The 12,500-nt window shown below is 39.9% G+C and overlaps 1 protein-coding gene across 3 annotated transcripts in view; it reads right to left on the reverse strand.

Moving 5' to 3' along the window:
- The window catches only part of dipk2aa (divergent protein kinase domain 2Aa), a 19,238-nt gene that overhangs the window by 6,587 nt on the left and 151 nt on the right, over positions 1–12,500 (reverse strand). The window contains exons 1-3 of one of the 3 annotated variants that reach the window (XM_060873842.1): positions 12,350–12,500; positions 5,785–6,669; positions 845–1,148 (exon numbers count right to left, since the gene is read on the reverse strand). The exon at positions 12,350–12,500 is cut by the window's right edge and continues 151 nt beyond it. In XM_060873842.1, coding sequence (XP_060729825.1) covers positions 845–1,148; positions 5,785–6,438 — 958 coding nt within the window. In that variant the 5' untranslated portion in view covers positions 6,439–6,669; positions 12,350–12,500. Of the gene's footprint in view, positions 1–844; positions 1,149–5,784; positions 6,670–9,890; positions 10,067–12,341 lie in introns of those variants that run through there. The other 2 variants (XM_060873841.1, XM_060873843.1) reach the window with 2 other exon arrangements.

Genomic DNA, 12,500 nt, shown 5'->3' on the forward strand with positions numbered 1-12,500 from the left:
GAGAGAGAGGGAGAGAGAGAGAAAAAAAGAGAAAGAGAGAGGCAGAGAGAGAGACAGAGAGAGAGAGAGAGAGAGAGAGAGAGAGAGAGAGACAGAGACAGAGACAGAGACAGACAGAGAGAGACCATCTGGCAGCGTGGTTGGTGTCCTCAGAGCAACACGCTGCTTCACTCCACTACACACGGCTTTGTGCCAAATCACCAGCTTCCAGCAGCAGCGGCAGCAGCTCGGGGCTCTGAGCTCGGCAGCACAGCACTAAACACACGATTCTTATTTAAACTGCCGCTTCATCAGTTACCACATCACTACATCTAATACGCACGCTCTCGTCTCAGACCGTGGAGAAAGAGCTACGGGTGACGTTTCGCTGCTCACGAGTAAAAACAGGGGCTTCTGGTGTTCACCGCTTACTATTCATCACACAAAGCCGGCATTAATTAAGGTCAACGCGGCACGTACGAACAACTAAACGTGAATTAAACCCAGTCTGATGATCATCTATGTATTTAAATATTCACATCTATTTGCACTGATATATGAGGGTGCAGGTTTATCCTGACAGTGTTTCATTATTTAATACTTTTAATGCCATTTATTATAATCTGTGAAAATGTAAGTAACCGAGTAAGTAACCGTGTCATAAGTGATTCATTATACATTACTAAATAACTGTGTAAGATAACTATAAACCAGATAATTCAGTATCAAAGTAAATAATTAACTGAGCAATAAAGTTTCTAACTGTGTAATTATGCAAATGAGTAATTAAGTAAGTAATTAGTTAACCAAGTACGTAACTGTTTAACTATTTTAATAAGTAAAGTAGGTGGACGTTGATACTTACTCTGCCTGATCAGCCTCTTGTCGGCCACGATGACGTTCTCCGCGTCCACCACGATGACTTTTCCGTCACGTGGGCCGACGGCGAAGTTGTCGAAGCTGACGTCGAGCAGGTAAAGAGCGAAGTCGAAGTCGTTGTTGGTGAGCTGCTCGGCGATGTCCATCAGCTGCTTGGCCAAATCCACGCGCTTCTCCCAGGGGGCATTGTAGAAGCTCCACAGCTCCTCGCCCACGTAGTTTACGGCCACCATGCGCCCGCACGCACCCAGGTACTTGGCGAAAGGCCAGCCCTCGTCTGAGGGGAAGCTCTAAAGAGACACGACGAGGCAGGAGTGCGGTTAGACGACCGGACTTACAAGTTCACACTTGTACAAAAATGTTCCACCACAGTAATGAGAGAGAGAGAGAGAGAGAGAGAGAGAGAGAGAGAGAGAGAGGCTGATTATTTTGCCAACAATTTAAAGATTAAAGTGCGTGTGTGTGTGTGTGTGTGTGTGTGTGTGTGTGTGTGAGAACGTCCAGCAAGTCATAAAACTTCACTCAAGTCCTCCGGATATCAGATTTCGTCCATTTTTCAAGATCATTAAAAATGAATGCGTGACTATTAAACTTTAATTTGTGTGGCTCAAATGTTTTGTGGCAGAGAAAGAAAAGAAACTGAAAGAAATTTTGAGTGGCTGGAAAAATAAATAAATAAATAACTCACAAAACAAAACAATGAAAAAAAAAACCTATATGATGACCTGTAGTCATTTATTGTTATTTATTGTTATTTTTTTTCTCCACAAAATAAAATGTTAATTATTAAGCAATTTAAAAATAAATACAAAATTTAATATGACAAAATTATATTAAAAAAAAATGACATATACATTGTATAAGCCTTTTTAAAATGCTTATCAAATAGTAATTTAAAAGTAAATTTATATATACACATGTATATTGCCCTTATCTTTTTTCAATAATGAAATGTTTAGGTACTAGTTTACAAAAAAATGACCAAAAAAAGTTATAAAATGATAAAGACAAAATGTTTAAACACTAAAAAAAAGTTTTATTATCGAGGGGTAGTTAACTAAGTGTTTATTAAGCTGTAATTAAGAAATAATTTGAAAAGAAAACAAAAATATTTTATTATTAAAAAGCATCTAATAAAAAAACAAAAGTTTTGTATTGTTCAGTACTAGTATTTTTTTTAACTAGTACTGAACAATACAAAACTTTTGTTTTTTTATTAGATCAGCAGGCAAAATATACAATTTAAAAAAATAAATAAATAAAATAAAAAAAAAAGACAAAGTAGCTAGCTAACTAATGTTAGCTGTTCACTTTAGCACTATGTCCCTCTAATCCTGCCCACCAGACAGAGAGGTGAAATCTGGGTACAAAAAAAAAAAAAAGAACAAAAGCAAACACTGTGTCAAATCTGTAAACATGCCCAGAATTCAGGTCAGGTTTCATGGCTCGGAATCAAAATGGCCGCAATTTCATAACAATGAACACGGTCTTCGAACCTAGCTGAGGACAAAAGGGGGACCGACGGAACAGGCAATGGGATAATAGGACGAGCGGAGGAAGCAATATGCACTCAAAAGAGGCAGAGACACAGCCGGCATGAAAAACCGAGAGATGTTCATGATTAATACTTCTAACAAACATGGACACACGGACACACACAGACATACAGACAGACACACATACAGACAGACACACATACAGACAGACAGACAGACACACATACAGACAGACAGACACACATACAGACAGACAGACAGACACACACACAGACAGACAGACAGACACACATACAGACAGACAGACAGACACACATACAGACAGACAGACAGACACACATACAGACAGACAGACACACATACAGACAGACAGACAGACACACATACAGACAGAGACAGACAGACACACATACAGACAGACACACATACAGACAGACACACAGACACAGACACAGACACACACACACAGACACACACACACACAGACACACACACACACAGACACACACAGACACACAGACAGACACAGACACACAGACAGACACAGACACACAGACAGACACAGACACACAGACAGACACAGACACACACAGACAGACACAGACACACACAGACACACACAGACACACACAGACACACACAGACACACACAGACACACACAGACACACACAGACACACATAAAAAATGTGTGAAATGTCATGACAAGGAAAAGCAGCCAGGTAAAAACAGGGCAAGGGCACGGACATGGAGTCCTGGAGGTTATGTGCGTGGGCTTTAGGGAAGAAGGCGACAACCCAAAACAAACATAAAATAATGCAGAAAATAAACAAAAAAGTAATAAATAAATCGTTATCTGTATTTATTTACATTTTTAGCAGATTTTTAAAATATAACAAAAGTAGAAATTTCCTTCAATTTTACAATTAGTATATAAAAATACGACGATCCTGAAACAAGACGACTATTCAAAATAAGACAAATTAATTCAACAGGAAAATGAATATATTTAAAAAATATATAAAAAAAAAAAATCACAACAATTGTAAATTAAAAATAAGCTAGAAAATACAAAAATATAAATACAAAACAATAAAATAAAAACATTTTGTGAAGTATCTGCGTTTTGAGTGTTGTTTTGTTGCAGGTGACAATGAAGGAACATCTGCAAGCTCTGACGCTGTAACGGTCAGTAAAACGCTGGGATAGGTGTTTAGATCTGAATAAAAATGGGATGTCGGAAGCACAGTGGAGGTTTGAAACGAGTCAGAGAGACGGTGTAAAGGAAGAAACTCCATTACGGAGCTGGTTGAGCGAGCATCCAAAGGTCACTTCCACAACAGGGAGGCGAAATCCTGTCAAAACACTCGAGTTGGAAATAAAGTCGTCAAGCTCACGCCTCATGTGTCTGTGTGCGTGTATCCGACAGCCTTGTGATTAGAGCTAAGTAGTTTTATTTCACATGCGTGGAAAAGGGTCTCGGAAGGGTTTACGTTTCCACGAGACACAAACACGATGGTTAAAAAGGTACAATAGGTGATTTTTAAACCGTGTTACTAAAACTATTGCCTTATGAGCCTCGTCAGTCATTTTATCTCTTTACAAGAGTCTGAAATTAGCAACCAGCCGGACTTAAAACTCTTTGTAGTTAAGGAGAAAATAAAAGATGGAGGATTTTATTAATAGACGATAAGTGGACGAAGCTGTACGCAGAATGAGCAACCGAACGTCCTCGTAATTGATAACTCTAGATCGCTGTAGCAGCATAACTCTATGTGAGTCTTCTGTTGATGGAGCTTTGCTTGGGCTCGAGGAGTCAGAGACCAAATCTGCCCTAATGCACCTTTAATAGATTTCGGTAAATGATAACTGGAAGTAAACGTATCATGATTAAATGTGGCTAAACAGATAAACAGTTGCTTGAAAAATCTTATCTTCAGATTTGAAGATAATCTTCTGCAGAGTGGGAAAACACTTGTTTTTTTTTTATTTCCCTATATATATATATATATATATATATATATATATATATATATATATATATATATATATATATATATATATATATATATATATATATATTTATACACTCTTGCATGCTTCGGTACACTCGATGCCTCACGGTAGCAGAAGCTCTGTTTGAGCTCCACGGCAACAGGACGAAAAAAAAAATAACCGTGCCTGAATTCACCCTCGTTAACACAAACAACGGTAGGGAGCGCCGTAGGTCTCCTGTCCATTTTGAGAGTGTTTAGAAAGGTGCCCGTGGCACGGCAACCTCATAATAACCTCACTGTCAGGTGAAGGATACGAGGCGTGCTAGATTAATACCTCGATAGATGTGACCCCTGAGACGCTGCCTGAGCTATTCTCAGCCTCGCTGAGCAGATGGGCCACGTTCTCAGCAGAGCAAGGAGTAATTTACTTAGACCTTTTTTTTTGCCTTTACCACAGCACAAAACAGTGTTCTGCTACAAGAATATAATTCTTAATTTACACACACATACACACACACGCACGCACACGTTTCTCAGAGTACAACGGGCCCGGCCTCATTCGCTCCAAACTACTTCACTAACGCAGGGCAGCAAATTGTTTTCCGAGTGCTCAGCTAAAAATATCGCGACCGCAATGAGCAGAAATGAGCAGCGCGTGGCTCCTGTGGTGGGAAAAATGGGAGGCAGCCATACCGCCGTACGTCAATGTCAAAAATCTGACATCTTAATAGAGAAGTGGAGACAAGGTGACAAACTGTTTGATTTCTGCGCTTGCCTGCGGAACACGGGGAGAACCTGGAGAGCGAGTTGGGTTCGGTTTAAGTGTTCGAGCAGGATCGCTTTTCGTAGCCTGGCAGACGATGATGAATTATTTAAATAAAAAAAAAAAAAGCTAGATGACGTTTGAGAAAGGAGAGTGCTTTCTAGACCTGAGAGATTAAGGTGAAACTTCTCAACAGCTTTAACCTGTCACCAGTGGCATTTGGATCTGGATTCCTAGACAGTACAGATCATTCGGTTTTACCCACAGACGAGCTCGAGGTGTCAAGTATGGTGTTAATAACGTCTGCTTGACAAGCTGTCGGTACATTTATAGGAACCAATTCCATAGCTTAAAGAACCAAGTAAAATGATACGCACAAGATTACACACAGAAGGGAATGAATTAAAGTAAAAAAACATTTAACCACTGTTAACCAAATCAAGCTTCCGCTGATTAACGTAATGTATTAAGAATTCGGCGACTCCGCGCTAAAAAGTTACAGCACTAAAATGCATCATACCACTAGACTGGACGTACTTGACATGCTTGCCTTGGATGTACTAATTTGCACAAGACAGATTTCTACTTCCTGCCTGTTCAACCCCAGTTCTCTTTTTACTCATAGGAAACAATGAAGATAAAAAAAAATCCAAATAAATAAATGTACATACCTGTAGCACCAAAGGCTCCGGATTAAACGCCAGTGTCATCAGTAGCTGCATCCTCTCGGTGTCCTTTAGATTCTTCAAGAGGAAGCTTCCAGAGTCTTTGGTCTCGGCGTACCTCCTCACAACCCGATCTAGGAGTCTCTGGGAGGGGCAGTGCACCATGTCTGACCAGCCTTCCACCACCTCCGGAGTCAGCAACCTCACATCCCCGTTAAGTCGGGAAAACTCCGTTTTGTACATGGCTTGGACAAGGTCGCAGCGAGGTCTTCCCGTGGCCCTCTTGCAAATCTTCTGATCGATCTCTGCAAGTTCTGCGTTGGAGCCCAGGCGTTTGAGCACCACCCGCCGTGTGCCTTCCCGGGGTTCACCATACTGTGCAAAGTAAACGTTTTTCACATTAAAGAAGTCCAGAAAACGAAGTCTTCCCCATGTCTCGAAGGTCACCTGGCCATTTGTGAACTTGCGACACCAACTGGTCCCGAAGCAGGCCGGACACTTGTTGAGGCCGATGAAGCGGCGGTCGGTAAGCTCGTTCCTCTGGAAAGAGGCCAGCAAGTTGTGGGTGTTCATGAGCAAGACGACAAACAGAGCTGCGATTAAAAGGAACTTGCTGCACCGGTAAACGCGGGCAAGCTTCAGCGAAAGCAGGCGCATCATGCTGAACAGCAGTGGCACGAGGAGGGTCGGTACAGTATAGTCTTCCTTAATGCCACGGTCCCAAACATCCTGGTGTTACATGCTTCATCATCAGTATTTGTCACCTATAATGATCCATGTTGGCAGTGAGGCCTTTGACTCATGCCGCTGGCCTCAAGATTTTCTGACCCCATGTCTGGCGCTCAAGACTAAATTCACTCTCTAGCATCGGACATCCTTCTCAGGAGTCACCTGGAAACGAAAAGAAATCTTGTTTTACACCAAACATTCACAGACACGTAGAAAGACGTAACCAGGGCCCAATCCACACCGTCGTGTGGAGGAAAAAAAGCAATAACATTGTTGTATAATTAACTATTAAGTTTTATGCATCATTATATTGTCATCATGGAGAACTATACCTGTAAAGATTTTTTTTACTCAAGTCCTGATGGCGCTGATGCTTGACAACAGCCACAGAAAGGGCATCAAATCGTTAAAACTGCAGGATTGTTATTATATAATCATATGGCCGCACATAAACTTTCTAAAAGTGTGACAAGCCAAGCAGAGAATCCAAGTTTTCTACTTGCAATTAAAAAGTTGTTTCTCAAGAGTTTCTCCTTAAGACTTTTTAAAACCACAGCGCTCTTTATCCTTCCGCCATTCTCCCATCAACGTCTGAAACACGATTCGGCTGAGTCAACGCCTACAGACGCCGGGCGAATCTCACTTGCATGATCCTTCGATATTAATTTTAATTGCGAAACGTAATTGGGGAGATAAAATACAAAGTAGAAGGATATAAGGACGTGTGCCGGACCAATTTGATAAGACCGGACAATGGCGTACGTATCTCATTCCTGTCCTTCGGCAATGGGGAAATTTAATTACTTTAAAATGACAGGAAATGCTTTTGTCTTCTGCTCATAACCGTTAATGCAAGCCACAAAAAGACTATACGCGTCTACAAATTAGTCCTTACACGCTCCAGCTAAACGAGCGACTTTCTAATTGCTTTCGTGCCGCCATGAGTCATCAATTATCTCATTTCACACTGCTTCAATTCCCACCTCACGAAGACTTGAGCCTTTTAAAGGAGGTTCAATAAAACATGCTGGCACATAAAATAAATATGTAATGCCTAAGGAGAACAAAACTGGATGGTTCGGATGAAGCTAATTAGGGCAGGTGACAGAAGGCATGCTAGGGCTTGATATCGGCGTCCTTAGGGATTATGTCACTATTATACTTCTAATATAAAGACCATAGTAACAATTACATACATTATAAAAGATGGTCCTATTGGGTCCTAGTGGGACTCCTGAGAGGTCTTGACTCTCTAAAATGGTGCAAAAAAACAACAAACAACCGAATAGAGTCTCGGGATGCACGAGACATTACGATGGAGGCAGCACTGATTATGATCATACTCCAAGTTTTATGCCACATACCGAGAAACAAGAGATACGACGAGTAGGTGTGTTGGGATCGTCAGGAACGCCATTAATTAATCACCGAAACGACGGTACAGACATCCCGGACGAAGCCACGCTGCTGTTCTTTCTCTCTCTCGCGTGTAGAACAACCAATTTTCACAAAGATTATATATATATATATATATATATATATATATATATATATATATATATATATATATATATATATATATATATATATATATAAAAAACTTGGCTTGCACTACACTCACAAGACATATGTGGAGCGTCGACAGATGGTGAGAGATGACTCATAAAGCTCTGGTTTCATCGATGCTCCAGATGAAAACTGGGCACAAACTAGGCTTTGACGAGTGCAGCGTGTGGCGTGATGTAGCTCGGGTTTAGAGAGGAAGACAGAAGGGCTTTGAGTAAGACGACAAACGTTCTAACTCGTATGTACTTATATGTAGGCACTCGGTATACGTGAGCTTTTAAGTGGCTGGACGTTGGCCGTGTCTTGCCTTGGACCTGGAAATGAAAAACCACAGCTGCTGCGGATATTGAGTTCTGCAGTCGATAATGTTTGATCACAGAAGCATTAGGCTGCCGGGACAACAATCAAGAAGCTCTCTCTCTCGCTCTCTCGCTCTCCAAGCCCAAGGTAATTAAGCTGTTCAACGTCCACTACATTATAGTCAGCAACTATTAGCATGCGACTTAGTGCCCGAGGAACAAACTACAACCAGTTTCCGCACCGTAACGTGCTGCCCGAATTCTCCGTTCTGATTGGCCAGGAGTGTGGCAGAGACAAATCAAAAAGTTTGGATATTCTAAAAAGTTTCTACAGTGTTCTGTAGTACAGTTGGCAGTTTTTCCACCAAGTGAAAGTCTTCAGGACTTGTTTGTGTTTCAGGTTTCTGGAAAATATCCTTTAAAAGAGAGAGAAAAAGAAAGAAGACTGTTTGTACTTGGAATTACGGCTGCAAGAAGCGACTGGTGGGTCCAAGCACCGAGGGTGTGGCAAGTCGGTTAGCATGATGACGCTTGGACCACAAATATTAACGGATAAAACGTGTGAAGTGGAATAAAACACCTCATGATGCGCTGGTAGAGGAATCGAGTTCAGGGTTGGAATGAGAACATCTTATACCATAACATATTCTTTTATTTAAAATAGAATCTACAGGGGGGGGAAGAAAAAAAAAAAAAAGATAGCGCCTTAGCGTATTAGCGGTTCCCTTGTTAAGTTTAAAACTTTAATTATTTTTTCATAACTCAGTATGTGGACACAAGATAAATTTGGAATGCACTCAGATGGGCTTTTATTGCTACCTTAGCCCCGGCAGACGCTTTGTTTTTTCATTAAACTGTCATTGCGACTCCAGAGTTTCCCCCGAGTGACTGACGACTATAAGGATCGGATAAAATAAAAACCGCGTGCTAATTCATCGACTGTGTTGTAGTTTATTCTGCACCAAAAAAAATAGCAAAAGCAAAAGTGCACTTGACCATAAAATGTGTGTGTGTGGGGGTTGTTGGTTTTTTCCCTTTTTTTTCAGTTTCATTTAAAAGTTTAAAGTCTGAATTCAGCAAAATGTCACCCAGAACTCAAGCTGGAAACTAGTTTCATTAGAGAAGTGTGAGAACGGCGTGAACTCGGGAGTGAAAAAGCTGCGAGATTAAATGTCAGAGCTCTACGTTTGAGCTTCCTGCGTAGCGTTTGTAACTGAGATTTAGACTTTGCTGTTGATTTAGTGTAGTGGCTCCAGCTCACGTGTAAAGGTGTGTGCTGTATTTATTTATTTGGAGATTGTTTCGTTTGTTTTGACCTTCACATACTTTAATGATGATTTTAAACAAAAATCTTTACTTTTTACATTCTGTTTTTATACATATTTAATGTTCTTTTTAGATTTTATTAGATTTCAGAAGCTTTTTAGCTAAGCAAACTTTCACTAGGCAAAAATTAAATGAACAAAACGCCACCTCGGTTTTGTCCTGTAAACAGATCTGTAGACTTCGTGTACACACCTGAAGCGCGAGCCGCTCGTACGTCACTGCGGATCTGAAAGCCAAACGAATGACTGTAAATGTTGGCGTGAATTCCGACACCGCGGTGTGTTTGGAGAAAATAATCCAGAGCTCCTTCCGACAGGCGCTGCTTATGCAAACAAGACGTAGTTTTGCGTACGTGCCTCACGCCATGCTAGGAAACAGCAGGAGAGGATGTGAGACGGCCGTGGAAAAGTTCTCTCAGATCGGCTGAATAAATCAGAGAGTTCGCCGAAGCTCATTAAGGAAGTGGAGCTAAAACCGACTTCTGTGAACGGAGTCTAACGACGTATGTAGTGAGAATTCATAGACTATTCATAGTTAGTTAAAGGACAGCAATTAGTCCGATGAGTTTCACCCAGTCCAGACTATTAACTACTGTAGGCTTCATTAATAACTAAGTCATTGAGTAAAAAATGACATTAACAACATTCACATTATCATCATCATCATCATCATCACAAAAAACTAATCCAAAGTGACAGTATTATTTATTAACAGCATTTATTTTGCTGTGTGTGTGTGAGAAATCAGTTTTGATGTGGAATCAACTCTGAAGATTCGTACTTGACTCTTGATTCAAAGTGAATCAGTGAATTGCTGAATCGTTGAATTGACACTTTTTGAGTTGGCAATTTGATGAGCTCGCACGCCCGTCAATAAAAAAAACATTATTTACAGACTAACCAATTCAAACAAGGCTTCCTCGGTCGCTGCGTCAAACAAAACACACTTCACGACACTGGTTGCATTTGAAGCCCGTCGAGCTGACAGACAAACAGGATAATGTTCTCGGGAAAGATTTACAAATATGAATATGACTGACACAGTAGGATAAGCTAAGGTTCGGTTAGTACAAATCGTTGGCGCGGGTACATCTCATCTCAAAAGATTCCGACAAAGGAACGATTTTAAACGTTCGACAAACGATTAGACGTTTTACACGCGTGAAAAGACGACTTCGTTACTCTTCCTTTGTGCCGTTGTTCTCCACCGTTTATGTCAAATTAGTGTTGTGTACATGATGCGATGCAGCGATACAATAATAAAAATTACAAGCTAGGTATTTTTATTGTTAGAAAAATTGTCATGGTCAAACTTTCAGGCCTGAAATTAGAAACAAGTCTGAAATCTCACTAAATCTCCTAGAAACCTGAATATTGTTCCACGCCCAGGTCTGTGCTTCCACGGAGGAGCTGTGTGTTTATACTGAATCAGATAGAAGAGTTTAAGGGAGGGCACGAAGACGAAGAAAGAAAAAAATCCCACACTTTTATGGCTGTTTTTGTTCAGCGTGTGCAGCTGCTCAAACACGGCTTTATTAACGCAGCTGCCTTGCAGTTCACATCCCTTTCTCCAAGTGTGCAGGTTGTGCGTCTGCTTGTCGTCTTTCCTATCGAAAAGGTGTTAGTTTTTTTTTTTTCTACGACTCCAAACGTTAAAAGGTAACTTTTTTTTTCCATCGTCATGTTTTTATTCTTCAGGGAATTTGGTTGAAATAATATTCTCTCGAGCTTTAAAAGGACATTTCAGGAGACAAAAGGTTTTGAAAGAAAGCTTTAAAAACCATGAAACGATGGGAATTCTTTCAGTATTTGATTAGTTAGATTATTAAACTGGTTTACAAACAAAATAATTCACATGAAGTTCATTTTCCTGCATTGTGTGATGTGTCTTTTCCTTGTATTTCTTTCTTTTTTTTTTTTTTTTTTGGAGTTTTCAAGCATTTTCCAAAGAAAATCGACTGACATTTGGGTTAAAAAAAAAAAAAAAGTAATTTTAAAATGTCATTTACAAACAAACCATGTAGGATTTGAGCAAAATAAAACATCGACTAAACGATTCGGTGACTCAAATGACTCGATTCACTCAAACGACTCAAATGTTTAACCTCAACAGAAGCTTTCTCCATGAAAAAAAAAAATCGACAAAAAAATCTTGTTTAAACTTAAAAAATATAAATATATTGTATTAATATACTATTTTCTTATTTTGTTTCGGAGAAAAAAAAATACAAACGTTTTATAACAGGATTTAAAAACTTTGGAGTCGGTTCAGGTTTATTTGTTCAAACAAGGTAAAGTTCTTGTTCTACAATAAGCTACACGTTATTATAATTATAAATATCAAATAACAATAAGGATCCTTTTCAGAGACAGATTAATAATTGGTTAGTTAAAGTAGAAATGAAGCAAAAAAAAAAACAGCATTAAGTATATGATTCGTTTGTATCTGATTCAGTGGACACTGAATCAGACTCGTTAGCAGACAAGCTAACTAACATTACACTGAATTTAACTCCATTAAAAAAGTTGCAGTATTAAAAAAAGTTCTCTCACTTGGAGGTAAAAGCTTTACATACACGAGAGGTTGTTTTCATATTTGCACGTACACAACGATAAACGGATAATAAACAGAAATCAATCCTACCTACGCACCAAACGACTCCGTAACCGATTCATCAACTCTGCAACCGATTCCTCAACTCCGCTCCGTCTCTCATCTCCTCAGTCCTTCACTGTGCTTTAACCGTCACCCTCACGGCGGGAATCCTGTTTTATTCCTCTGACCGAGTAAAAAGCATTTCTA

Source organism: Tachysurus vachellii, chromosome 7 (assembly GCF_030014155.1).
Source record: "Tachysurus vachellii isolate PV-2020 chromosome 7, HZAU_Pvac_v1, whole genome shotgun sequence".
In the NCBI taxonomy this organism is placed as follows: domain Eukaryota; kingdom Metazoa; phylum Chordata; class Actinopteri; order Siluriformes; family Bagridae; genus Tachysurus; species Tachysurus vachellii.